We start from the raw sequence: 25,552 nt of genomic DNA, 5'->3' as shown, positions 1-25,552 counted from the left end.
TTAGGTACGATCGGCTTTGAGCAATGTTTCAATGCCTTATTTATATACCTGATTGGGTAGACCCAAAAATGCCAATGTCAAAGCCAACAGTCAAAGGGTTGATTACACCCGCAAATTAATGGAATTAATGGAGGACCTCCTTTGCAGTATTTAGAAAAGCTTGGTATATAAATTGATTATAAAACTATAGCCTATAGGCTCACAGCTGCCTTTCAAGCAGAAGTATTTATTATAGTACAGAGCATGAGGAGGAACCTCCCTTAGCGTCAAGTATTTGAGCTGATTTGTCAGAATCAACTGAAATACTTTAGGTGTCTCTTTTATGACCCTCGTTTTTAGCCCGTTGGAATTCCCTCATGAAACGGTTGGCAGCGGGTGAGGAAGTGGTAAAAGTCAGAGAGTTTCCGGCAGAGGACTGTGATGGGACGGAACCTAAACCCGCCCGAGTGCCAAGCTGAGTGAAATTGGCGTTTTTTACTCCAGCGCCATATCCCCCTCCTCTGTCTCGACCGGAAAATCCTCTTTCGCGCCTACGCCCTCTGCCACGGCCACGGTATCCCACACCACGGAGAGATAATCGTGAGTTTCTGAATCGAGAGTTCTGGAAGCGTGTAATCTTTGTGTTAATACTAACCACATACAAATCATAAACTCTAATCAATTACCCTCATGGCAAGGTCTAGTAGGTCATTGGGGACGGACTGGCCGGACGCCTCAAGATTTCTAACAAGGTCACCGGCAAATTTGTCCTCCTTTTGAGTAACTAGCGTATATGCAGTCCCCTTCTCCCCCGCACGGCCGGTTCGACCGATGCGGTGTATGTGAGAATCGATGTCCCGGGCGATGTCATAGTTGATAACACTTTTCACGATTTTTATATCCAGTCCGCGGGCTATAAAAGACATATTTGTTTAGAGACAGACTTACATGCTCAGATGTCAAAATTAGCTACCTGCTATATCCGTGGCAACAAGAACAGGGAATTTTTCATCACGAAACTGTCGGACAACTCTGCCCCGCTCATTTTGCATCATTTCACCGTGTAATGCGCCACATTCAATCCCAGTGAGACGTATATTCTGTGAAAGTTCATCAACCCCTCCAATGCGAGCGACGAAAATAAGAACGCTACCCTCAATGCATAATGAAGGTAATCGTGACATTAGCCAAGGCCATTTATGCGTGTCATCGGCAAAGACATGCACAATCTGAGTCACATCTGTATTTGCTTGCCCAACTGTACCAATTGTGACTCGTACGGGCTCGGTAGTGACCTCTCGCGCCAGCTTTTCCACTCTACTTTGAAAGGTTGCACTGAATAGAAGAGTCTGCCGGTCTGGCCGAATATTATCCGCAATAGAGCGAACTTGAGGCTCAAATCCCAGATCAAACATTCGGTCTGCTTCGTCCAAAACAAAATATGAAACGCGCCTGAGATTTGTAGCCTTCATTTTAACTAAGTCAATTAGGCGACCCTATATGATTAAGATATATACGAAAAAATAGAATCATAAAACAATATCGACGTATTTATGTAATCACAAAGCTACATACTGGAGTGGCTACCAGGATTTCAACACCGGCACGCAACTCCTTGAACTGGTCCATTTTCGACTTTCCACCATAAACAGCAGACACTCTACACATATAAAATTGTCAAAATACAGTTAGCAAAATCGCTCTAAATTTGGATAGATACAAAATATGAATAGCCTACCTCAGGCCATATACTCTTGCAAATTTTTTAGCTTCAGTTTGAATTTGAGTAGCTAACTCTCTGGTTGGCACCAATATAAGGCCGATGGGCCCATCGCCATCTTCTAGTTCTTCTTGGTCCATGATATGAACTAACATCGGCCAAATGAATGCAGCGGTTTTTCCAGTACCTGAGGGGACGTGTTAGATATTAGCGAATGTATATCTCGATGTATAAAAAGTAATGAATAAAATACCGGTTTTCGCTATTCCAATTATATCGCGACCACAAAGGCCAACAGGAACCGCTTGCATTTGGATAGGAGTGGGCTCGACATACCCACACTTATCAATGGCCTCCATCATCGAACGTTCAAGCCCAAAATGTGCAAACGATGGGCAGGGCTTTGGAATATCCACGCCAGTCACATGAATATCTAACAAGAAATATCTGTGAAGTATTTTTTACAGCCAAGCATTGCCAAAATATTATTACCATGCTTTCGACGAAGTTCCAGAACCTGTTCACTGGAGAGGGAGGCTATCTCTGGGTGCTCTTCATAAAAATATTTCTCAATCTCTCGGTATTCAATTTTTGCGTGATCTATAATGGCCATTTTATAAAGGTTAATTAAAAGCCCAATAACAAAGAAAGCATACACATACCAATCTTGGCCAAAGGCTCAACGTCACGTTTCCTTTCATAAATCGGGTTATCATCAGAATCGTACTGCATTTGAGCCTCCACCATCTTCGCTGTTGCATAGACCTCTTCATCTGAATCAGCATCCTATTGAAAATTGTGGCATCAACTCGCAATACGCATGGTATAATATCTGAACTCACTTTTCTTTCTGTATTATAATACTGGTCATGTTGTCCGGGAACTATACCTCGCTTTTTCATGTGGTTCAAATAGCTTTCAAGGGCATCTTCCTCTTCGATATCATCACGTCGAGCCTGGCGAATTAGGGGAGGAAAATTAATAAAATCTTCTAATAAAGTTAAATAAAATATTACCTTATCCTGAGCTTTTGGCGCTTCTTTTTCTTTTTTAACTTGATCTTCCATATCAGCCATGAATGCGGCTAACGGATCATCGTCTTCATCATCGATTGTTGCACTGTTATTCTGTGTTTTTTCACCAATCTCTACCTGTGGTATCTCTCGATTAAGAGTCTTGCTTGGATCATATCCAGCCGGAACAAATCCTTTCATTCCAAAGGGAATTCAATATGGGCAGATATATTTATAAGTTAAAACTAAAGTAATTACCTTTTGTCGCGTGAGGGTATGGGCGTTCATAATCATCCTCAAGATTCCCAATTTGCTCAGCATCTTCATCTTGATTCAGACCTTCCTTCTCTGCTTTAGCGAGCTCTGTCTCATCAAGCTTAATTAATTTTCTTTTCTTTCGTAGTTGTTCCAACTCATCATCGCTATCGTCATCAAAGGAAATATCCCGTGAAGGTTTGTTGCTTTGCGAAGGACCTTCAAAAAGAGAAGGCTTTGGAGGGATGCCTGAGCCAAGTCCAAATTTTAGCCCGGATTTTTGAGATCTACTTGAACTCATACTCGACTTCCTAAAAGTATAGGTCGTTTCGCATCGAATTCCACTAAAGTCATATTAGATTGAGTTGAAAGTCACAAAAATAGTCACTATTTTTGTGTTTATTGAAGCCTACTCTTTGAAGTTATTGCATTTCCTCCACTACCGATCGTGGCGTATATTATTACAACATGGCGGATACAGTTCAATACTATCTCGAGCAAATGGTCCCCGAACTCGAGGATCTCGAGAACAAGGGGATCTTTTCGAAGGTGGGTCGCTCATTTTACTCTTGAATCTTGTCTCCACTACAATTACTATTTAATTCCTTAGGCCGAAGTCAAGTCGATCGTTAAGAGACGCACAAAATTTGAATACGCTCTGAAGCGTAGGATTTCCAAAAAAATTGATTACTTACGCTATGTTGAATATGAAATGAATCTTGAAGCGTTAAGGAAGAAAAGGAAGTCTCGGCTTGGTAATAGATTATACTTCTATGTACATTAGCATAGAACGAATTCCGGTTTAACTCCTATTATTTTTCCAAATTTTAAGATATAAAATCCAAAACGTCGATTTCAGATTACGCCGGCGTAAGAAGGATTAATTTTATTTTCGAACGAGCGCTCCGTAAATTCGGTGGAGACGTGAGCCTTTGGCTTCAATACATTGACTTTGCTAAAAGCTCTGGTGCAAGTAAAACTCTCGGCAAGTTGTTTGCAAAGTGCGTATTAGCGTTATAGCGTTATAGCGTTATAGCTGCATATGCTTAACTGGTTTGCTAATTTTTAAACAGAGCAATTCAGCTGCACCCTTCGAAAACTTCACTATGGATCCTCGCTGCATCATGGGAGTTTGAAGAAAATGCTAACATTGTCGCGGCTAGAAGTATGAATTTTATATTTATAGCTAAACCACGAGACTGATCGCAATTCCCATATCCTAGCTCTGATGCAAAGAGGGCTGCGGCTTAATCCTGAGAAAGAGCAATTATGGCACGAATATTTTAGACTCGAGCTAGCCTATGTGGAAAAGATAAAAGTAGAAATATATTTCTATATTTCTATATGAAAATGTTTAATTTAACTCTTCCCCCTCAACCTTAGAAAACCGCAAACGAATTATCCGAAGATATTACTAGCGCACTTAAAAATGAGCAAAACCCTATTTTATCCGGTGCGCTCGCAAAGATTGTTTACAAAAACGCAATTGATGGTATGTATATATATACATATATTTTTCTCGGCTATCTCGTAAATAACTGCAAGTATTTCCTCTAGCTAATCCGAATAGCCTCTCGTTTAGAGAGAAATTTGTGGACATTTACCGTCAATTTTCAGATACTGAAGAGGGTCAAAATGAAATTTTTGCAAGGTGGGTATATTGTATTTTCTCCTTTATAATAAGTGATATTTAAGTATTTGTTTTTACAGCATTGAGCGCGATTTTCCTGAAGACCCGAGGGCCAGAGCATTTCTCGCAGCCCGCCACGTTAACGTGCCAACCCTAGATACCGAAAGCCCACTACTCATCCCCGAAATCCGCAAATCTATTGAAGAATTCAATAAATCATTAAAGGTATTTCAATGCTCTCTGCTTCATGTGTATCTGCTAATCCTAAACTTACTTCAATAGGAAATTCCCACAAGCGAAATGTGTCTTCTCTATATTCAGTTTTTGAGTCAATGGTACTCAAAAGTGTCGGAACCCAATCTGGTATATAATTTGCCTGATCTTTCATTCAAACCGTCTCTAACATCTATTTATCCTTTCAATTAGCGATTGTATCTTTCCAAATCAATATCATCGGTCTTCAAATCGGCACAGAAGCAGGGATATGCATCCCAAGAAGTATATTCGGCTGTTGTGCAACAATACCTTAGAGAAGATGATATTAATAATGGTTAGTAGGTTGCTCGTGTCAAAGTATACAATTCATGCATCTCATGTTTATTTCAACAGCTCGCATTACTGCCACACGAGGCACGGAGGCACATCCAGAAGAACCAACCCTTTGGTTGACATTGATAAGCATTACGGATGGTAACAATAATTCTCTTCCCATCCACTTTTTAAGATATTCACCACGTTTGTTTTGTAGATTCCGCTTTAGATTTATATTCAAAAGCCCTGACGCATAATCCCTCATCTTTCGCTATATGGAGCTCTTATTTTGATTGGATCTTCCTTCTGTCCCGAAACAATCAACTGGGAGTCCCAGACATTGAAAAATATTTTACGGTATTTATTCTTCGCATACATCTATCTTTGCTGTTTCTTATATTTTGGTACTAACGGCGCTCACGTTGATTTCAGAACGCTGTCTCAGATCTAAATCGTCTATACACCAAATGCAAAATTGCCGCGGAAGTCACTTCGATCAAGGAGCTAGTATTTAATCGCTATGCTGAATGGGCCGTCGAAAAAGGCGGTATTCAAAAGGGAAGAGAGGTCTACGAAAAGTAAGTAGCAAACATCGGTGCTTGGTCGTTTTTGGAAAGATTGAATTTGGTTCGCTATTCACCTAGGCTTATCAAAAACACGCCCCCGCTTTCATTTTTCCAACACTGTGTTAAACTCGAGCTCGATTCAGAGTGCAACGGTCAGCATCCCACTCCATCTCTAAATAAGTTTGTTAAAGATCGGGTTGAGTGGATCTATGATATGGCCCTAAGGGCAAAAGAGGATTCTGAAGGTGAGTTTCATAGTTTCATGCCCTAAGTATTCTCATCCAGTAACGCTATATTTTTCGATGATTCAGATATCTGGCTGGAGTATATCAACTTCCTCAATTCGACCCAACAGGTACAGAAATCATTAGAATTATACTGGCGCGCTATCAATCTGGTAGCGGATCGAGACAGTTTCGAAAAAAGATATCGAGCCATCTTGGACAAGCAAGATGTTTCGTCTGAAGCGAATACGACTTTGGAGAGAGAGGAGAGTGTGACGTTTGATTCCCAAGTTGATGACATGATGAAGATTTCGTAATTACGGTTAATTAAAAATGTAGAAAAAAAAAACCTAAATAAATAAACATTTGCCAAATGCACGTGTATATATTTACTCTTATAAAAGTTCGATTAATGTGGTGAGCAATTCATGAATAATAAGCAAAATTTCAAGATCTCCTTTCATATGAGCGCTCTTTCGAACTCGCCCTATCCCTCGAGCTCTTTCCTCTCCGTTTTTCTCTCTCATTTCGCAGAGCCTGCTCTTTTCTCTCCCGAGGATCTATGACTACATAGTCATGGACGCTCTCCTGACGCTGCATAAGATCCTTGCCTTTTCTGTCTTTCTCTGCTATCATAACGTGAGTTATCCAGCCTTCGTCTGTTTCTTCAGTTTCATTGGCATTCTCTGCATTTCCACACGATTCGCAGCCTGGTACTCCATGTAGTTCACAGGATTTTCCGGAGGGCTCGGGGCGTTGTCTGGGGAGCTCTGTATCATCAGATTTATTCTCTTTGACAGCCTGGGAGAGTTTTTTTGTAAAAGAGTTGAATCGCTTCATGAGCTATTCAGAATAAATGAAAAGAAATATTAGCAAATAGATTGTATAAAAAAAGGATATGAAATGATCCTACTTCATTTTCTCGACTGCTATCCTTTCTTGAGGTCGCACGTTGTTTCCCATTGAGATACTTTTGGCGCTCAAGCTCTAACATGGATACTTTCGGTTTTTTGGATTCTTTTTCCCTTTCCTGCATTTCACTTTTTCTCTTGTTAAGCGCCTGTATCTCTTGCTTCACTTTATCAATCTCATTCCGCACAACTTCCCTGTAAATAAGAGAGGACTAAATTTCTTTACAATTCACTTCTTAGCAAGCGAAAAAATAATACCTTTGATCCAATTTCTTCTCTTGTTTTCCGGCCATTCTCTCTTTTACAGACTCTCGCATCCGTCGATCGAATTCCGCCGCTGATTCATCGTCTTTATCGTCGGCGTTTGTTACATCCGAAGACGCCACTTTAACCCTCTGTTCTAGCTCACGCACTTTTGCTTTTTCCCCCTCTTTCATAGCGGCTTTCTGACTTTCCACTGCTTCCGCTTTTCTCAGTCTCGGATCATCTTTCAGAAGGTCATGGCTACTTTTGATTTTTACCCTGACTGCTTCAGCATCGCCTTCCTCTTCAAAAGAGAGCAGATTTGAGTTTCTAAAGCAGATAAATTAGTAACAAAGGATGGCGTCAATAGAAAAAAAGCGTAGATACTTTTTCTCTTTCTTTTTTTTCGCCTTTTGTTTCTCTAGCTCTTCTGCTTTTTCTAGTGCCGCTTTTTCAGCAGGCGTCATACGGGGGATGATATCATCGAAGGGGTTGTTAAGCACTTCAGTAGTAATTATCTTTGGTGGATAGAGCGGCCGCTCGTTACTATCAATATCTAGTTGGCCCATGCGAATCACATTAAAAATAGTGTCCCCAACTACCTATAATAAAAATAAGTTAGAGCGAAATCATAAAAACAGCGTCACCCACCCAAAAAAATACCTTTCCAAAGATGGTGTGCTTGTTTTGCAGCTCATCCGTTCGCGCTAGAGTAATAAAGAATTGGCTCCCATTATCATTTGGTCCTGCATTGGCCATAGCCACTAAACCACGTCGAATGAAACGTAGACGAGAATGGAACTCATCTGCGAACGGCTTCCCATATATTGATTCTCCACCTATTTGACAAAATGTCGTCAGAAATATATATATATAAAAATCCACAAAAAGCGACATGCCTGATCCTGTGCCGGTTGGATCGCCACCCTGAATGATGAATTCAGGCACGATCCGATGAAATATAGTGTCATTATAATATCCTTCAAGACACAGTTGAAGAAAATTACGACATGTTTTCGGTGTCTCCTTCGACCACAATTCAATATCTATATCCCCGTAAGTAGTATGGAGAACGACTTTCCCACTAAAACAGTCGAAGATGAGTAAAGCTTGTGAATACTATCAGCTCCTATACAATGCAATTACCTTGTGTGCGGCTCTTGGACGTAAATGTTGCTCATGTTTTCAAGTACGCGAAATATCAACCCCGTCTACATAAAATCAAATTATCTTAAAACTCTGAAATTTTGTTCAATTGTTAACAAGCAGTCATAACTTCCTCTCTTACTTCTTCGTAGTAGGATACTCCCCTAAGAACACAATGGGAGGTAGGATCAGGCTATTCAATTTTTCGCGATTCATTATACAGTGGTGGTGTATATCTCACCAATTTACTAACTCTCTCTTGATACGGCATCAGACACCAGCGAACCTGAGGACATTGGTCTCGTGCCCCACAATCGTGGCAATAAACATATCCTTTTTTTTATTCCATCGAAACACGCTCATTTCCTTCCCTCTTTATGAGCATATTATTTTTAACTCTTTTCGTTTGATTTTGGCTAATACTGAAGATTGGAGCAACTTACGTCGGCAATGGAAGGAGATTACGAGCGGCAATCGGATTCGAAGATGACTTTAATGTAGAGAATCAAGTCTGCAACGCCTTATTTTACAACTGAGTACTTAAATTCTTTTTTTTAAAAAAAACGAATGACATATAATTAGGCCGCTAAATTCGGGAAGAAGAGGGCCACAATTATGAATAAGTCTAATGCCGGATATTATAGCTCAGACGAAGATCCTTACGGAGACATAAATATTGAAGGTATAGTCAGAAACAGCAGTTTGTATATATAGTGTTTTAAGCTGTATCTTACGTTTATGTATAATACTCTGCAGAAATACTTGGCCCTTTAGAGAAGGCTGAAGATCTTCTAGAACGACGGCCGTTGCGAAAAATCCTACAATCCAAACACTTAGAATCACTTGCGGCTACAGCTATGGAAATGATCGAAAATGAAAAATCACTCAACAAAGTTCTTAGTCGATTTGCAGCCATTATCCAAGGAGATGACCCACAGTATCAAGACATCTCTTACGAAGATTTGCTTAATGGCAGTGATGCACAGATGTCCGAACTCAATGCAGATGATGATCAAGCTATGAATGACATCGATAACGATATATACGGAGATCCACGAGAATTAATGGCACGCGTTAGAGAACTTGTCATGGTAGGAAATATAATGGGATCTTTGTCTTGCTCCTCGACATAACCATGATTTGAAACAGGAAAATATCAACTGCAGTAACGAGTATCTTATGCGTCTGAGCGATACAAGAAAACTTCTTACCCGTGCACACAGTCAACGAACTGCAGTCATCCAGAAGTTGCGTGAGAAACAACAGCAGCGTCCCCGTCCCTCATCCCATCAGGGCACAAGTAATGGCTTGAGAAGTAATGAGCTGGATCTCTATCCGTTCGATGGCGCTTCGAATGGAAATTATGTGTCTGCCGGTGGGAGCTTGGGCACTCACCCCAATTACTCGAGAGCTGGGTCAGCTTATAAATGAAACTATATGTTACCTGCATTTATTTTTTGTAAGTTCTAATTGTGTACCCCAACAACGAGACGATCTTTTTTTCTTTCCTTTGAATATCGAACGGATCTTTCAAACTACTGGAGCTCCCTCTACGAAAAACAGTACGTTTTCATATGTAGGAGTTACAACATGAATGTGAAAAGGTTTAGACACGTATGCTCTAATTCGGACTAATTAACCATAACTTTAAATTTCATAATAAAGGATGAGCGTTATTCAGCCCACCTGTTTCCATGCTATGTCTCTGATTTTACTCTTCCGATTAAATTTTATTAAGTCTAAAGCACTCACTCATTACCCAGAAGGAATTAATTAACATTGTTTGCACCTACGATAAAAAATTGGATAATAGATATAAGCTAATTAAGGTTGGACGCGATAAGGGATTTCGAGCTTTTGGATCCATTTTTTCTGGAAATGATCACGGCCAGTGACGACCACACGGTCGCGATAGACTTGAACGTAAAGCGATTGATTCTCTAACCAGCCATTACGTGGAACGTACTCGTTGCCTTTGGCATCCCTTGCCCATTCCGTCTGGATAAACCCGGTGTTAATCAACTGGAAACCTTTAGGATTTCCTCCCTCAACCACTTTGCGCGCCTGCCAATCATCGAGATAAAGCTTATAGTGAGTATGACCGGTAAACAAAATGACCTGGGGATATTGGCCCAAGAGATCCAAGAGCTCCTTTCCTTGCGCGTAGGTAGTTTCGTACCCTTGGCTGCCCGAAGTCGTACCATGAATAGGGAAGTGCGAATAAACGAAAATAGGTTTTCCGGTGTCACCGTGAGATCGAAGCCGTTCTTTAAGCCAAGCTAACTGCTCGGGGCTAAACCAAACGCCATAGCATTTATTTTTGAACCTATTTGGAATAAGAATATATTAAACGGCCGCTCTCATCATTCAAATTAACAGGCGCGTGAGGAATACGTACGTCTCAGTGCCCAAAAAGAGAAAAGGGAAGCCGTCGACATTGCGCTCATAATAAATCTTTGGCTCCTTGGTCAGTCTTTTATAGCGTGCAAACTTCTCCTCCTCAGTTCCGTCAGAGCACAGTTCATGGTTGCCGATGTTATAGAATATCCTATCGGGATGTGGATTCTTATTGATGGTTGCAATGGTGGCGGCGTATTCTTGCTCTGACCCGGAGTCGGTGAGATCTCCGTTGATCACGAGAGCCTGGTACTTGGGGTCTAGGGCTGACATGTCTTGGAGCGCTCGTGCCAGATCGTCATAGTCTCTATGGGTGTCACTGGCCACGAAAAATGTGGTCAATGGCTTCTCAGTGGCAGGTGCAGCAAAGGAGCTCGCCAATGCAGTCAGGGTAACTGCAACGAAAAGGAGGTTTTTTAACATGGTAAAGAATGATAAAAAAGAATGGGATGGGAGGATAATTTGAAGAGGAAGTAGTGAGAGGAGGATTTTATCGAGATTAGCGTAGCTGTACACTGTTGCCTCGGTTTTTATACAGAACGAAAAATATTTATAGTAAATGTTTGTAAGACCAAAAAATGATTCCCGCCAGGCCATGCAGAGATACTGTGCGAGGGTATTAAAGACTTTCTTGCATGTCAACCTGCGAGGAAGAGCACGTTTCTCAGTTAAACTAAATGATTACCAATTAGAGTAACCAAATAATTTTCACAAATTCAATCTTTGGCAGGTGTAACGGATCCAGAAAAGGCCCTGAAATCTTGGTAAGCCAAGATGTAAGAAAAGCAGAGGTATCATTTGCACTGAACAGAGTACAGAAACTAAAGTAAATCGCACCGTTGGATGGGCTGTTGAACAATGCGTTACTAAACAATTAGAAGATATTGCAAGTCCCCTAGGGTATCCTCCGATGACATTGAGCTGCAACCTTCACGATTGTGGTTGAAGTCCGAAATGTTGTAATGCCAAGCTCAAGTTAGCAGACAACACCGCCTCTGTATGTAGAGGAAACTCGTTGAAATGCCGGGAATAAAAGGTCATTAGAGATAGAGAGAGTTCGAGTTTCAATGGTCTGCAACAAGCCCAAAATACAACTCCATCCACGGATAAATGCACTCGACCATATCCCTGGGTTTCTAGATTTCAGACAAAATAGCTCTCCATTTCCATGGTTAGCCCCGGCCGCTTTAGGTCGACAAAGGGTTGTAAAAGCGCTAAATTTACTGCGCACTATGAACAATTTGATGACTAATAAAGAGGGCCATCCTAGGCCGTTGTCAACCCCTTTCTCGCCCAGCTTCCCGAAGATTCGTTCATTATTTGCACATTCGAGGCGCGGTTCTGACAAAAAATGTATACAGCTCAACTGAATTCACCCCCCCCTGAGTCAAGCGATCAACCCAAATTTTCCGCCAATGAACGAACGATGGATAATGACCGTGCGAGAATTTAAAAGGCAGTTGCGATCTCTTCGAAGCCCGACAAATTCATTAGGTATGGCTTCCCCTTCTCCCAAATCCTTGCAGTTCTTCACAGTAGATGCCTTCGCCTCCTCCAAAGGCGTTTTTTCCGGCAATCCGGCTGGTGTGGCTTTAATCCCCAAAGATGTTCATCTGCCCGATGCCACGCTTCAGTCTATCGCCGGTAGGTTAGCCTGCGCGTCGCAAGAATGCGAATCATTCATTGCTGCGTGAAGCTAACGGCTCGTTTACCTATACATAGCCGAGGTGAATTTAGCAGAGACTGCATTTGTTACCCCGCTTGATGGCGAGACATTCGAAACTGCGACGCATTTTTCGCTTCGGTGGTTTACACCCACTGTTGAGGTGGTTTTGTGTGGTCATGTAAGCCAACAACTTATGACTGCATCGGAGAGAATGCTTTATATTGATCATCAAATCTAATGGGTCCTGCCTATAGGCAACGCTGGCAACCACTCATGTCATTTTGAACAATATTAAGAATCCTGCTAGCTCTGTCTCTTTTGCCACTCTGTCCGGCACATTAGTCGGCAACAAAGATCCCAAAACCAACCTGATCAATATCACTCTGCCTCAGAATCCTTCGGCTGAATTGGAGCAGACCCCGGAGCTTACTGATCTACTTCACACCCTATATGGCGAGAATCTACCGAAAATTGTTGCTCTCCAATACAACCGCTTTCTCAAGTTCTTGCTGATTCATATGGAGGGTACAGAGACAGATTTACGAGTCATTAAGCCAGATTTCAAGCAAATGCTCGAAGTTTCCAAAAAGGTTGATCTTGAATTAGGCGCAATCATAGTGACGGTGAAAGCGGATGAAGAAAACCTGGACATGTGCTCACGTTTGTTTGGGCCTTGGTTTGGCATAGACGAAGACCCGGTCACCGGTGAGATGATTTTCCATTCTCCTCAATTGCACCGTTGTATTTATATCTCCTTCTTGTTACTATGATTTTCACCCGATGCAATAGGTGCGGCGCACACTCTCTTGGGACCCTACTGGGGAAATATTCTCGGGAAAACCACCTTATCAGCACGGCAATGCTCTCCTCGCACGGGCGAAATGGAGGTTACTCTGGCTGAGAAAGATGGCAAGGAGGTAGCTATTTTAGCCGGAAAGTCGGTTACCGTGATTGAGGGTGTCATCCATATTTAAGAGGCAGGTCTATCCAAGGGGATAGATAAATTTAAGAACCATCGAACCATATATCCTCAAATCATCCTCCGTGAATCTGTAATAAACGCTGGAAATGAATCTAGGACTTTTTGCAATACTATTATCTTTAAACAGTAGCCCCCCAATAATAATGTAAAGTGGCCTTTAATTACGGATCTGCGGCAAACTGATTTCGGTTTGTCAATACCACATTGAGTCCACCCACTGTAGAGTGCGACATCCTCTTGTATGAGGCATGGGAATAAATGTGGGGAGAGAAAATCGGCTGAAAACGAAGCTATTTAACCGTTCATTTTGAAGCGAATACTTCAGGGGAAGCGAATACTGGAGCCAGACGGCCGAAAGTTTAGTCGGACCCATTTCAGGTAAATAGAAACAAGCGTTTATCCAACATTGGGAAGCATTTTGAGAGGGCATGAAAAAAAAAGAAAGAAACTCTATGTCGATAACAAAACAAGGCAGAAAGAATAAAACATTAGATATGCACTTTAATGCTTCGCCTCTTTCTCCTCCTTCTCGGCCTGCATCACGAAATTTCGGATGAACTCCTCCTCCTCTTTTGAGGCTGCGTTGATGGGGGGCAATGCACCAGCTCTGGGTTTAGCATCCTTGTTTCCGCCAGTAGCGGCGAAAATGCCAAGAGTGAACAGACCAATAGTGCCGATGGAGAGCTATTTATACATAACGACCAAAGAAAAAGATGCAATGTTAGGATCTGAGGGTGTGAAAGCCGAGCAAATCGCCAAGGTTTATCCTGAACGTAGCAGGGCATAGCGATCGATAACGTACCCAGTGATTGGCGACTTTCTGCCCTGCGATAACGTAGTACCCGCCCATTATTCTACGAGAAACAAGTATTCTAACAAAAGTGATTTTGTTTGATTTCCAGGGGGGGGGGTTGCAAGCGAAGTAGAAAACAAGAAATGGAAATGTTACGTCACCCATTTTTTGTTAAAAAAAAGATCCAATTTCTTCTTTCACTCTCCTTTCTTCTTCAGTTGTATCGCTTGAACCATTACATTATAAGTATGCCTCCCAAACCTGCAGAGAAGAAACCAGCATCGACTGCTTCAACAGGCGGCAAAGCCCCTGCAAAGACACCGGCTGAGAAAAAAGAGAAAAAACCCAAAGCAGAGAGCGGCAAAGTAAAGAAGAAGTCGCGTAAGGAGACCTATCACTCATACATCTATAAAGTGCTCAAGCAGGTGCATCCCGACACCGGTATTTCGAACAAGGTGATTATTCATTTTTCAATGCGCTATTTCGGCATTGATCGAGTCCAAAGAATGTCATTCTGATGCATTTTTATTTTTTTTTATCGTTTTTGTAGGCCATGTCGATTATGAATAGTTTTGTCAATGACAGTAGGTTTCGTGGATAAATATTACGAGGATCATGACCTAAACTAACGGCATTTTGATGTGATTAGTATTTGAGCGAATTGCCTCCGAGGCATCGAAGCTTGCCGCGTACAATAAACGATCCACCATCAGGTAGCCATCCAGAATTTTTGCTCTCATAGTTCAAACCATCCCTAATTTCACAATGCCTATTAATAATACCAGCTCACGGGAGATTCAGACAGCGGTGCGTTTGATCTTGCCGGGTGAATTGGCCAAACATGCTGTATCGGAAGGAACGAAGGCAGTGACAAAGTACACGAGCTCCAAGTAGACGATCTTTCCCCCAGAGAACCAGTATGAGTTGCTTTGTAAAAAAAAAGGCGGTGAATAGGCACGCTTTTAGGTTCTATTTTTGACAATTGCGTAAATCACTTATGTTTAGTTTGGTTTACTTTCTGTGATGGCCTAGTTTTTATTGATTTTTTTTTTCGCAGTGACCATCACACACATTATTTGTATGTCTGTAGTAAAACGATTGCTTATACTCGTCAACTGTAGGATAAGAAATAAAATGAAAAATATCGACACAGTCTTTAATGGGATATAGTTGAGGCAGTTATGTGTTAAATACACGAAGAAGAATCAATGAACCTAAGAAAGTCAAGTACGAATGGTATGGATAGGCTTTGCTCAAGGGAGAAGTATACAACTTTACAAACAATACGCGGAAGGCTTTGTGCAGAGTGTGGTAGAATGGGAAAGAGAGGGGGGGGGGGGAAATTACAGATTAGCGCGTTACCTAGAAGAGCATGCTCTAGATATTTATAAGAGGTACATTTATAATAGAAACCGCACAGTCGAGGGCTGGTTGAATCGGGGAGGAAAGGAGCTGGCGATAGGGTAGCCTATTTGCTTTTGGTGGGGCTTTTCCACCCCCCGACATGGGGGCGTGCCTTCTGCACTGCTTCATGACGAGCAGTGGAGACCAGCGTGGCCTACTACGGAGCACGGGCTCTGCCGAAGCCAGAGCGAATTGTGCGCAGGAGTAGGGAGGGGGAAATATCCCCTGTCCGACGAGGGCAAGGATCGCGATGGCGCCATTCCTACTGATCCAGCCCGGGAGGGGGCCCACTCGGCCGAAGGCGAGGTTGGGCAGGATATGTGCTCGGAGGTCCTGGGCGTGCCAGCCTCTTTGGACAAAGCGGCAGGATGCACCGCAAGGCCGAATTGGGCAAGATACTGGCCGGCGGCCAGTTTCGCTCGCAACTCGTCGGCTTCCAATCGTAGCCGGGCGATCTCGCGGCGCGAATCCGCAAGCTGCACGCGCATCAAGCGGCTTATCTCCGTTAAGGCCTGGAGTTGCATGCGGACCTTTCGGTTTTCATCGTTCTTCTTGGAGCGGTATTTGGCAGAGGCAAGCTTATTACGCTCGCGACGCTCCCAATCCGAGAGGGAGGGGTCGACGTGGATTGGCGCATCCTTCCTTGGGGTGCGACGCGCGCTTTTGCTTGCTTTTGGGGAGGGCTTTGATGGCCGCGGCTGAAAGGAAGTAGAGGGGGAGCGGGTGGATGGCGATGATGGGAATTCATCGGGCGGGGGCGAATTGGATGATTTGGAATGGAGAGCTAATTCATGGTAGTAATGCTCGGCCGCATTCACAATGGGCGATGGCTCTCTGGGATGCTTTGCCGTTGCTGGCTTGTTGCGCGATAGAGCCACGTGGGGCCAAGGGGATGGGGGCGAGAGTAGCGCGGGGGCGGCGGGCGGGAGCGAGTCGGCCAGGAGGCGCGATATGGACATGGTGTTGCTATAGCCTTGTGCGGTGCTTGATTGTTTTTCCATTTCCAGATCCAGAATCGGCGGAAGCACGGGGGCGAGGCAAATGGAAAGAGGCCTCGGGCGAGGCGCCAGGGGGCACAATCGTTTATATAACGCGAGGGCCTCGGCAGCTCTCCTCACGCGGAGGTTCCAGCACGGATGCAACCTAATTTTGCCGGCCAAGGGAGGGGAAAAAAAAAGCTTCGGAGGGGGCAGAGTCGAGGTGACTTGCCGGATGACGCCAATGGGACCATCCGAATCTAAGGTTTCATTTGGCCTGACCTGTTTTCTCAGGAACCCCGTCGCGACGCAAGCGAGGCCTCCGGGCTCAAGAAAAGTATCAGAAGCCATTAGCTCGGCCGCACCAAGCTAAAAGCGAGCCTGCAGCATGTGGGCGGCTGCCCGTAGCCCATCTCCCCCGCCAGCCCCTCCTCAAGCCCCCGGCCCCGGCGATAAGGCTGCGTGGAGCTGGGTCCCCTGTTTTCCCTTTACATTCTTGGGACGTCGCGTAGGCGACGCTGCAGCGACGTGGGCCTCCCGGGAACTGGAGGAAACCGGTCTGCACCAACAACACAGCCAAAAGAAAAGACGGGTCGGAGCAGAAATCGCGGAGGCTGGCGCTCAAGTGCGGGGAGCCAGCTCAGCAAACAAAAAAAAAATAAAATAGAATAAAGAGGACGTCGCATGTGATGGGTAGAGTGCAACCATGGAGTCCGATCTTTCTTCCGCAAACAAATAGGAGCGGCCCACCCCTGGAGTCAGATGAGGGGACTCCAACGGAGCGCCGTGAAAACCTGAAGCCAGAGCCGGGCTTGCGACGGCCGCGTAAGGTTGCTCGGGGTTGAGCAGGCCGGATGGTTAAAATTGGATTCGCCATTTCTTTATAGTTTGTCATGACTAGTGGAGTTTTGGGGATTTCCTAATCAAATGCTCCTTACCATGCGAGCAAGTCCCGTCCTCCTTATCCAAAATGGAGCCTTCGAAGAAGGAAACGATCCCCGGGGAGGTTTTACGGCAGAGACACGCTGTGCGTCTGCCCGGCCATCGCCCTTACTGAAGAAAAGGAGACGCGTCCAATTCCTTGGAGCGTGCGCCGACTTCTCTCCCAGCAGGGCTGGCGCCAGCCCTCGGTGCCAATTCTGACACCTCATTTCGTGGATTGACATTTGACTGACGGACTCTCCCTTGAAAGTGACAGCATCATTTGCGTTTACGTTTGTTTTGCGCAACTTGTCATCACATTGAGCACGCAGGGTGGTCCAGCAGAACGAAAGCTTGTCTTTATTAATTTGTGCCGTTGCTGGAAGTTTCTGCCGGCATCAGGGCCATGTCGGCAGATGGACCGTTTGGGCAGTCTGAGATCCTTTTGATGGGCCACTACGGCGGAGGGCGCAAGATCCATGCAACGAGGGGAGCTAAAAGGAGGAGGCATCAGGAGGTTTGCAGCCAAGGCTTGTCACCAGAGCCGTATGCATCAGGTGGTCGGACGTAGGGAACAGGAACGCCATGTTGCACGAACCAATCTTGGCCGCCACCGGTTTTGCAGGTGGAGTAGAGTGGGACAAAACAGCCCAGTTCCCAGTTGTTGATGCGAAGCTGCAGTTGCCTATTACGTGATCGAGATTGGACCCCCCTAAACAGACATGGCGCGGTGAGTGCCAACACGCCTAATAAACCATCCTTCCTACATACCATGCCGATTTGGAAAAATTATGGCTTCTATAGGAGAGATCTCAGTCCATCGCCTTTTATAGGAATGTGCAGGGAAGCATCGCATGAACTCACCCGCAATAAAACCATCCGCCCAGCCTGCGATGGTCGCTGATCCGCTTTTCCTCCAGAAATCCGGCTAGGATGAACTAGGCTCCAACATGAGCACGCATTGATCGCGACTCAAAGCCGCCAGAAAACTGGCAAAACACCTAACCTACCTTGGTATGCATGAGGCAGCCTTTCCGCCGGCTTTTGCAGTCATACAGACATCCCCGGGGGAACTGAGGGTTCTGGTAGTACTCGTTGCGAAAGCAAATCGTGCCAGCATTCTATACATCATGAGGGAGAGAACGACAGCTCAGCGAGTGCAAGTGGGAGGATAAAAACCCTCATGGGCTTTACCTGTGGCCCTAGAGAGCTGGTCTCCACCGTCTGCAGGGTGGGGTATATGATAGCTACAGGGGGAAGCTCTGGAGACTCTAGTTTGTGGGTGCGTGATTCCGAAAGTGGCTGCCCGCAAAAAGACCGGTAGAGCTCCAGCAGGTAGCTTCGGTTAAGAGACCCTAGCGATGAGGTCTACGCAATGAATGACGAATAAAATGGGCGAAAAAAAAAATAGAGTGGATAGAGAAAAGTTTACTTGACACTCAACGGCAAGGCCATCCTCTAAATCGCATTGTGCCCCGCACTTACGGACCAGGTGAGCAAGCCGTGTGTGGCCATACTTCTCCAGATCAGCGCCGCTATGGGTTCCCGGTTTCGAGCACACAAGCTGCACCTATTTCGACGAAGACATCCTCAATTAAGATGGAGTGATGGGTGAAACCGATGTGAAAGGCCAACTCACCCTCGCTTTTGAAAAATCGTAATCCGAAAACATGGCTAAGAAAGTGGAGGGCACACACATGGCAGTAACAAAGTCCAAGAGGTCACGGGAAAACTCGGAGGAGTCGACACCGCCAGGCACTGGGAAGGAGGGGAAATCTTGAACATAGACAACCTGTGGTCCAAGGGGGGAACACACATCGTTAGGCCTGCGCTTTTCCCCATCCTAAGGGCTACAGATTTACATGCTTACATTTTCCAGCAGGTTCCAATCGTAGCTGACTAGATTGCCCGAGCAGATTGCAATTCTCAAGAAGGTCGGGTATTGAAGTGCAATGAGTTTTGCATGCATCGTACCGTAGCCGTACTTTTGCATGGGGGGTTCTACTAAAGTGATTCGACCTTGGACTTTTACCGTGCCCTTGTCGGACTATATCGTGCGTAGGTAAATAAAATGGTCAATCGACAAATGCAAAGGGGATTCGTCTGCTTCACCTTTTGCTCCGGGTGCACCACCAAACACACGGGGATATCAGGAGGCAGGTAGGCTTTCAGCCAAACCGCGTCCAGCTGAAACGCGGAGAAGAGAGCCCTTCTCAGATTGGTCTAACATCATATCGAAAAGCAGTTAAATGAGGCCATGACTTACGAGACACTTCCTATTAGAGAAGCACCTTGTCCACTATATCCTCGAAACGCAGTTTATCATGAAGCGGATGTCCTTCGACATAGGTCAGTGCCAACTTCCCTTCCTTGAATTCCTCGTTCACTCTGCTCCCACTCATCTTTGATTTCAACTCACGATTAGAATCTGCAGCAAGCGCAGCCTTTTGACTTTGGGCCGCTTTGGTATGGAGTGCGCCGTGATCCGAATCTTGATCGAGGAGGCTTCCATGAGATGTTTTTGGAATTTTCACGCCATTATTCCCCGTATTTTCCTCTCTTTTTCGTTTCGCGACACGCTCAAGGCGTTCGCGCTCCATCTGTGCACGAGACATGATGAAGTTCGAGGATGAAGAGGGCGCAGAATCCCGGGACGGTTCTTGTTTCGATGTTGGCACGGGATTCGTATCCTCGAGAGGAATCCGCGAATGCTCTGCAATTATTTGGCGAGTGGGCTCCTCCTCCACAAGGCCTAGTGATAAAGCAATGGCGCGCTGAATTTGTGCTTCTTCGTCCAATTCGTCCATCATGTCAGGTCTGAGGGAGTCGAAAGCATTGGGGTTATTCATTCAATAAATTAATACAACAAGGTCACAAATACATGAAATAAGGAAATCGGCACGGATGTTTCGTATACAATAAATTAAATACGCGTCAATTCTCTTTAGATACATCCTCGGTCTCCGTGGCCTGTTTACCATGCCCTAATGAGTTACCAGAGGCAGCCTCTACGTCCTCCTCCCAAAACTCGGCCTCCTCCTTTGGTAGGATCAGGTTGAGAATGATGGCGATAAAGCCTCCGATACAGAAGCCGGTGCCCACGAACACATTCACCGAGCTGACAAGCCCCCTGATCGCACCGCTGTCGCCATTGTACACAATAACATGCTCAAACCAGCCCGGAACCATGTTCACGCCCATACCGATGGATAGCGCGGATGCCACAATGAAGCGATCGCGGCGGGTCCAGTCGAGATAGGCAAGAATGCGGATGCCCGACCCCGTGACGGTGGCGAAAAGAAACGTGGTCATTCCGCCGAGGGCTGGTGGGATTAGGATAGATAGAAGAGTCCGTTGGTTAGTGGGAATAGGAGCGGTGGGTGTGTGTCAGAATACTCACTCGCATCCGGGATGGCCAAGAAAAAGGCAGCAATTTTTGCAAATACGCCCATAAGGATGAGGAAGAAGCAGCAGGCGTATCCGGCGCCTAGGTTGGCGCATCGGGTGAGTGCAATGATACCGTTGTTCTGGGCGAAGGTGACCATGGGCGAATTGGTCATGATGGACGACAGTGCCGACGAGATACCGTTGGCAAGCACGCTGCCCTGGATACGGGTCTCAAACTCGGGCCCCTCCACGGCCACATTACTCACATCACAGCTGGCCGTTACGTCCCCGATACACTCTATTACTGACACAAGGTACACGATGACCAGAGGGAGAATGGCAGGCGGGTAGACGGAAAACCCGAAATAGCTGCCCTTCACCCATAGAAAAGTAATCACGGGAGCAGAATTGATCGTCTGGGTATTGACGTGCCCGGTCGCCGCCGCAATAATCGTGCCCACGATCAAGCCGATGATGACCTGACAAAGTAGCCGCTGCCATTAGCATAAGGAGTGGAATGGGGGGGGGGGGGAACAAAACAAACATGTACCGATGCATTCTTCATGAAAGGGGATCCAAAAAATTCAATCAGGAGAATGGTGGCGAAAACCGAGAATCCGAGTCCGATCCAGTGCGAATCTCCCCAGGCTAAAGCATTGGGCACCGATGTATTGGGGCAGAGAGAAAAGAATCCGGTTTGGGGCCGAGAGATACAAGGGCCGGCGCCCCCTCCCCACGATTTCAGACCCGCTGCTATTAACGCGGTCCCCATGAGGGTGACCGTGGTACCCGTGACGATGGGAGGGAAGAGGCGGCTAAGGAATCGAGGTGGGAGGAAAGATAAAGCCATCTGGATGACGGATGTCACCAACGCAGTGCCGATAATGGCACCCCATGCTTGCGGGCAAGGTTGATTGGTCAAGATTCCGTCCGGTCCTACGGTCGACGGACAAAATCCGGCTGGATGGGCGGCAAGAAGCCTTTAGTTTCTCTCAAAATAAAGAACCAAGAAAAAAAAAAGCCGCCATTACTTTTGTACATGTCCTTTATGACAGCTTCCGCAAGAGGAATGATGGTGAAAGTCGTGCCGACGACGCTGATAAGGCCAGCTCCAACATAATACCGAGTTTTGAAAAGTCTAAACCGACTGATTTGGAGAATGGAGAGAAACCCCGAGCAAAGTAACGAGGCACTGATGAGGTATTGGCGATCTTAGAGCATCCGAGTTAGTTAGCCCGAAAAGAAAAGGTATATATGATTCTGAGGGTACCTTCGTCAGGAAGATTCAAATGTCCGTCTCCTGAGCCAGAAATAATCAAGGGCGGGGTAACGATGCCAGATATCATTGCTAGATAATGGGGACATGGGTTAGTGCTATTCATGAGCTAATGACTCAGTTCGAATATACCAAGGGAGTGTTGGAAACCCATCACCAGGGCAAGAACAATGGGCAATTTAGTATTCAAAGCGAAGAACGGGCTTACATGACGCCTGCGCGTAAGCCAGGGAATTCGTGGCATACACAAGAATCCGTAGTCATAGTTGCCAAACCATCCTTCAGCTGTGCCGAAATTGTCTTTTAATTTGGAAGTCCATGATTGCGACTTCTCCTCGCCCGTCATGGTCGAGAGCCGCTTGGACACTGGTATGGAAATGTATTCCTGAGAGGTAACAGCTTGGCGCACGGAGGAATCTTCGCTTGACATGAGTTGCGAAGCAAACTTCGAAGTATTAGGGTTTGCTAAGGATGAGCGGGTAGAGGAGGAGAGTTATTGTGGGGCCTGGACTGATAAATTATCTTTCCTGCGGTCTAGCAGAGAGTTCGAAGTCTATTTCGATTGAGGACACAAGCTGAGATCATTTGTGACTTCGAGCTGTCCCTATAAATTCCACGCATTCCGGAATTGAGCCAGCTCGTCATGTGATTCGCGGAGAGGGGCTATAGATGAATATAGAGGTTGGGTGACTACAAATAGCAGGCGTTTTCCTGGCTGCGAAAGCATTGCTAAGTACGTTTATGGAGGCTCCTCTTTTAAACGGCATATGCCCCAGATTGTCCAAAGGTGACACAACTCTGGTCATGATCATGGTGGTCCCCCCTCCCAAGAGCCGGCTAAGCCCTTCTCCGCGGCCGTCAGGTCTCTAGAGCCACCCAAATACCAACTCTAATGCTCTTGATAGCCCACGTGAGCGTGAGCAGGTTGGATTACACAATAGGCTATCTTGCATCTGGTAAGCAGCGGTAATCAGCAATAAATTTAACCCTATGCCGGCTTAGCTTAATTCCTTCTTAACGCCCTCTTCTCTGCGCGGTATATTCCCCATAGGCGATCTTATTACCTAGGTTAGCGCGTAAAAAAGTTTGCACATAATGGGCAAGAGCCCAAATCCGCATAGAGCGTCAAGTCAGACTTGTTATTAAAGGTTGGGTCAAGTCGGCTGAGTCTTCGAGGTCAACCCCCCCCCCCCCACTCTATGTGATGACCCACGATGGGTCTTTTTCAATTTACGGTTTCAGGAGCTTATACACCCATCTTCAGAACAGAACCTTCATGGCCCTAAGACTTTTGAATCTCGGCTATCTCGGCTTCTCACACTTGTGTGTTCAATTTTCTCTCGTCTCCTAAGCAGATATTCACATAAAAGCACCTGGTAGTATCTCCCATGCATCATTGAACCATGAATAGCTCTTCATCCGAGCCTAGTACTCGGCATTTCCCTATAGGCGGCGGACCGGATACAGACATGGGTGATAGTATCAACATCCTTCAAAGAAACATGCAAGGAGCATATATCTTCTAGAATCGACGCATGGATTAAGATTGTACTAAGGTTCTACTATGCCGGGCAAAACGTCTAGTTGAGTGTAAAAAGAGACAAGTTTAAGAATTTCTGGTACAAGATTCCGTCCACAAAGCCACTTCTCGATTTTAAACGAGTTTTCAACTAACAAAGTCGTTCGTAGAATGTCAGACGAAAGCGAAGCCATTCCTACAAAAGGACATGGTGGGAGTAGCGCATTGCCTCAGAATGAACGCATACCGCGCGTTGAATTCCGAAGACGTCAGAAGAAAAAGCGCCGGAAAGAAATTCGACGAGCGCTCGCTTCCATGCGAGCCAAGAGAGACATTCCGAGTAATGGTATTTAGCTGCTGATTTGCATGGTCATGCTTATGTCTTCGACTAATCTGCCTGCAATGATTAAGACAATAACGAGAAGGAGATCAAAGAATATGAGGAAGCCAAGCGAAAATGGGAGCTTTCGGAGCAAAAGATCATTGCCGAGAACAGAGTACGTTTAAGGGCGGAGGAAGTCAGAAAGAAAATCGAGGAAGAGCTAAAACCGAAGCTTGAGGAAGACATGTTAAATAAGAGTAAAGAGCAGGAAAAGCACGTGGTAGTCATTATAAATTCCCTCGAGCTTTACCAGTATCTTATCCATATCATTTTTATATAGACGGATTGGACTACAGCCTACTTGCACCCACATTCTACGATGGAGGCTCGTACACCGGTGATGTATTCCGCTCTTCCAGACCCCGAGACTGTTTCCGAAAAAGTAGTTGGTGTTTCTCATCATATCATCATTATATATTAACTGATGCATTTTTTTCTCCTTTTTTTTTTTAACCTAGGATCCCAACTACTGCTTTCTCTATCTCAGGACCGGCGTGTGCCCAAATGGCAAGCACTGCACGAAACTTCATCCGTATCCTTACCATAGCTCCACCATAATGGTGAAGAATATGTATGATGGCATCCGCAAAATATTGTCGGATGAAGATACTGATATTATGCTTGAGGTACAAAAGCTATATTTGGCTAGCTTTTAGATCAGTGCAATTGCTGTTGTATTTCTTTTCTAAAGGATCCCCCGTGGATAGCTGATGAGTACACCCTTAACTCTGCTCTTTCTCCATTTTAGTATAGCGACGAGGAGATTGCTGAACATTTTGCGGAGTGGTTCGACGATGTTTACGCTGAATTTAATCACTTCGGCAGGGTGATTGAATTTAAGGTAATAAAAGCATTTCCTAGAGATGGCTTGCATATCCTGGATTCAATGCCGAGTTCTGCAAACAAAAAAAAAATAGGTGGCGAGAAATAACGCATCGCATCTCCGAGGCAATGTGTATGTGCAATATGCTAGGGAGGCCGATGCCTCTGCCGCTTTCAAGATCATGCATGGCCGGTTCTATGCAGGAAAGCGCCTACAGTGCCAATTTGTGCCCGTTACGAAATGGCATTTAGCCCTATGCGGTGGGTCTCCATTAGCGAGTATGGATGCGATATGACTTTTATATTAATCTTTTGGAGCCTTTAGCCGACTACGAGAAGGGCGAGTGTTTGAGAGGAGACGAGTGCAACTTTCTTCACCCTTATCCTACCCCTTCCTCTTTCCATCTCCTAAGAAGAGAAGGCTTTGCTCCGGGCGACAAAGATGGTAAGAATTAAAATTGGTGTTCTCCGGCCTCAATATGATGCGATGGTTTTTTTAATTCCTGACCGATCTCCAGAGCACGCGTTCTCGTCGCATCGGAGGGAGGATGAGGCCCATTGCGCGCGTTTGGAGCACGGCACTAGGGATGGGTTGGCGCCCCCTTCTGCCACGAAACAAGATTCGCCGGTGTATATTCCCCAGTCTCCCACCTTGCCGCCTGGCCAAGGTCACTCCTTGTAAATATTGCATGCCACGCCTGATACCAAATAAAAACGTCTTTATTTCAACATATATGGTAATATTAACGGAGGCAAAACCTTGTTCAAAGGGCTCGAGTGTATCGATAGATAGAAAGGTTCCAATAAT

At 45.2% G+C, this 25,552-nt stretch overlaps 13 protein-coding genes across 13 annotated transcripts; 5 read left to right on the top strand and 8 right to left on the bottom strand.

The window, feature by feature from the left end:
- Positions 1 to 307: 307 nt before the first annotated feature.
- VTP21DRAFT_994 (uncharacterized protein) lies at positions 308 to 3,268 on the bottom strand (the record flags this gene model as incomplete). The annotated part of the gene is made up of 11 exons (XM_069400941.1): positions 308 to 601; positions 666 to 892; positions 953 to 1,475; positions 1,555 to 1,639; positions 1,718 to 1,886; positions 1,953 to 2,132; positions 2,192 to 2,299; positions 2,362 to 2,485; positions 2,542 to 2,655; positions 2,716 to 2,906; positions 2,971 to 3,268. The coding sequence occupies 11 exons, from the start codon at positions 3,266 to 3,268 to the stop codon at positions 308 to 310; spliced, it is 2,313 nt and encodes a 770-aa protein (XP_069251883.1).
- A 167-nt stretch (positions 3,269 to 3,435) lies between these two features.
- VTP21DRAFT_993 (uncharacterized protein) lies at positions 3,436 to 6,235 on the top strand (the record flags this gene model as incomplete). Its single annotated transcript, XM_069400930.1, has 15 exons — positions 3,436 to 3,516; positions 3,578 to 3,722; positions 3,800 to 3,968; positions 4,041 to 4,132; positions 4,191 to 4,285; positions 4,351 to 4,459; positions 4,525 to 4,618; positions 4,678 to 4,822; positions 4,880 to 4,960; positions 5,024 to 5,147; positions 5,207 to 5,287; positions 5,346 to 5,485; positions 5,561 to 5,706; positions 5,773 to 5,939; positions 6,006 to 6,235. 15 exons carry the CDS (start codon positions 3,436 to 3,438, stop codon positions 6,233 to 6,235), a joined length of 1,899 nt encoding a protein of 632 aa, XP_069251882.1.
- A 130-nt stretch (positions 6,236 to 6,365) lies between these two features.
- On the bottom strand, positions 6,366 to 8,253 carry VTP21DRAFT_992 (uncharacterized protein; the record flags this gene model as incomplete). The annotated part of the gene is made up of 7 exons (XM_069400919.1): positions 6,366 to 6,761; positions 6,832 to 7,024; positions 7,088 to 7,402; positions 7,460 to 7,674; positions 7,736 to 7,911; positions 7,972 to 8,156; positions 8,219 to 8,253. The coding sequence occupies 7 exons, from the start codon at positions 8,251 to 8,253 to the stop codon at positions 6,366 to 6,368; spliced, it is 1,515 nt and encodes a 504-aa protein (XP_069251881.1).
- Positions 8,254 to 8,393: 140 nt separating this feature from the next.
- On the top strand, positions 8,394 to 9,649 carry VTP21DRAFT_991 (uncharacterized protein; the record flags this gene model as incomplete). The annotated part of the gene is made up of 6 exons (XM_069400908.1): positions 8,394 to 8,400; positions 8,493 to 8,546; positions 8,642 to 8,715; positions 8,801 to 8,900; positions 8,975 to 9,309; positions 9,368 to 9,649. The coding sequence occupies 6 exons, from the start codon at positions 8,394 to 8,396 to the stop codon at positions 9,647 to 9,649; spliced, it is 852 nt and encodes a 283-aa protein (XP_069251880.1).
- Positions 9,650 to 10,042: 393 nt separating this feature from the next.
- On the bottom strand, positions 10,043 to 11,038 carry VTP21DRAFT_990 (uncharacterized protein; the record flags this gene model as incomplete). Its single annotated transcript, XM_069400897.1, has 2 exons — positions 10,043 to 10,544; positions 10,617 to 11,038. 2 exons carry the CDS (start codon positions 11,036 to 11,038, stop codon positions 10,043 to 10,045), a joined length of 924 nt encoding a protein of 307 aa, XP_069251879.1.
- Positions 11,039 to 12,030: 992 nt separating this feature from the next.
- VTP21DRAFT_989 (uncharacterized protein) lies at positions 12,031 to 13,255 on the top strand (the record flags this gene model as incomplete). Its single annotated transcript, XM_069400885.1, has 4 exons — positions 12,031 to 12,259; positions 12,338 to 12,459; positions 12,536 to 12,986; positions 13,071 to 13,255. The coding sequence occupies 4 exons, from the start codon at positions 12,031 to 12,033 to the stop codon at positions 13,253 to 13,255; spliced, it is 987 nt and encodes a 328-aa protein (XP_069251878.1).
- A 509-nt stretch (positions 13,256 to 13,764) lies between these two features.
- VTP21DRAFT_988 (uncharacterized protein) lies at positions 13,765 to 14,113 on the bottom strand (the record flags this gene model as incomplete). The annotated part of the gene is made up of 2 exons (XM_069400874.1): positions 13,765 to 13,947; positions 14,066 to 14,113. The coding sequence occupies 2 exons, from the start codon at positions 14,111 to 14,113 to the stop codon at positions 13,765 to 13,767; spliced, it is 231 nt and encodes a 76-aa protein (XP_069251877.1).
- Positions 14,114 to 14,304: 191 nt separating this feature from the next.
- On the top strand, positions 14,305 to 14,950 carry VTP21DRAFT_987 (uncharacterized protein; the record flags this gene model as incomplete). The annotated part of the gene is made up of 4 exons (XM_069400863.1): positions 14,305 to 14,511; positions 14,607 to 14,640; positions 14,706 to 14,769; positions 14,842 to 14,950. The coding sequence occupies 4 exons, from the start codon at positions 14,305 to 14,307 to the stop codon at positions 14,948 to 14,950; spliced, it is 414 nt and encodes a 137-aa protein (XP_069251876.1).
- Positions 14,951 to 15,585: 635 nt separating this feature from the next.
- On the bottom strand, positions 15,586 to 16,788 carry VTP21DRAFT_986 (uncharacterized protein; the record flags this gene model as incomplete). The annotated part of the gene is made up of 1 exon (XM_069400852.1): positions 15,586 to 16,788. The coding sequence occupies one exon, from the start codon at positions 16,786 to 16,788 to the stop codon at positions 15,586 to 15,588; it is 1,203 nt and encodes a 400-aa protein (XP_069251875.1).
- An 81-nt stretch (positions 16,789 to 16,869) lies between these two features.
- Positions 16,870 to 17,839, bottom strand: VTP21DRAFT_985 (uncharacterized protein; the record flags this gene model as incomplete). The annotated part of the gene is made up of 4 exons (XM_069400841.1): positions 16,870 to 16,996; positions 17,117 to 17,271; positions 17,376 to 17,747; positions 17,816 to 17,839. 4 exons carry the CDS (start codon positions 17,837 to 17,839, stop codon positions 16,870 to 16,872), a joined length of 678 nt encoding a protein of 225 aa, XP_069251874.1.
- Positions 17,840 to 17,868: 29 nt separating this feature from the next.
- VTP21DRAFT_984 (uncharacterized protein) lies at positions 17,869 to 20,207 on the bottom strand (the record flags this gene model as incomplete). The annotated part of the gene is made up of 9 exons (XM_069400830.1): positions 17,869 to 18,121; positions 18,223 to 18,296; positions 18,369 to 18,479; positions 18,553 to 18,726; positions 18,791 to 18,928; positions 18,998 to 19,150; positions 19,229 to 19,405; positions 19,471 to 19,581; positions 19,650 to 20,207. 9 exons carry the CDS (start codon positions 20,205 to 20,207, stop codon positions 17,869 to 17,871), a joined length of 1,749 nt encoding a protein of 582 aa, XP_069251873.1.
- Positions 20,208 to 20,292: 85 nt separating this feature from the next.
- VTP21DRAFT_983 (uncharacterized protein) lies at positions 20,293 to 22,451 on the bottom strand (the record flags this gene model as incomplete). Its single annotated transcript, XM_069400819.1, has 6 exons — positions 20,293 to 20,681; positions 20,759 to 21,224; positions 21,290 to 21,705; positions 21,777 to 21,956; positions 22,016 to 22,093; positions 22,154 to 22,451. The coding sequence occupies 6 exons, from the start codon at positions 22,449 to 22,451 to the stop codon at positions 20,293 to 20,295; spliced, it is 1,827 nt and encodes a 608-aa protein (XP_069251872.1).
- Positions 22,452 to 23,711: 1,260 nt separating this feature from the next.
- VTP21DRAFT_982 (uncharacterized protein) lies at positions 23,712 to 25,426 on the top strand (the record flags this gene model as incomplete). The annotated part of the gene is made up of 8 exons (XM_069400808.1): positions 23,712 to 23,886; positions 23,952 to 24,142; positions 24,203 to 24,304; positions 24,381 to 24,548; positions 24,671 to 24,763; positions 24,840 to 25,005; positions 25,070 to 25,189; positions 25,263 to 25,426. The coding sequence occupies 8 exons, from the start codon at positions 23,712 to 23,714 to the stop codon at positions 25,424 to 25,426; spliced, it is 1,179 nt and encodes a 392-aa protein (XP_069251871.1).
- Between the last annotated feature and the right edge of the window lie 126 nt (positions 25,427 to 25,552).

Source organism: Calcarisporiella thermophila (assembly GCF_041956535.1).
Source record: "Calcarisporiella thermophila strain CBS 279.70 unplaced genomic scaffold VTP21scaffold_10, whole genome shotgun sequence".
Classification (NCBI taxonomy): Eukaryota; Fungi; Calcarisporiellomycota; class Calcarisporiellomycetes; order Calcarisporiellales; family Calcarisporiellaceae; genus Calcarisporiella; species Calcarisporiella thermophila.
The sequence above is the reverse complement of the archived record's forward strand: the minus strand, read 5'-3'. Positions and strand labels throughout refer to the sequence as shown.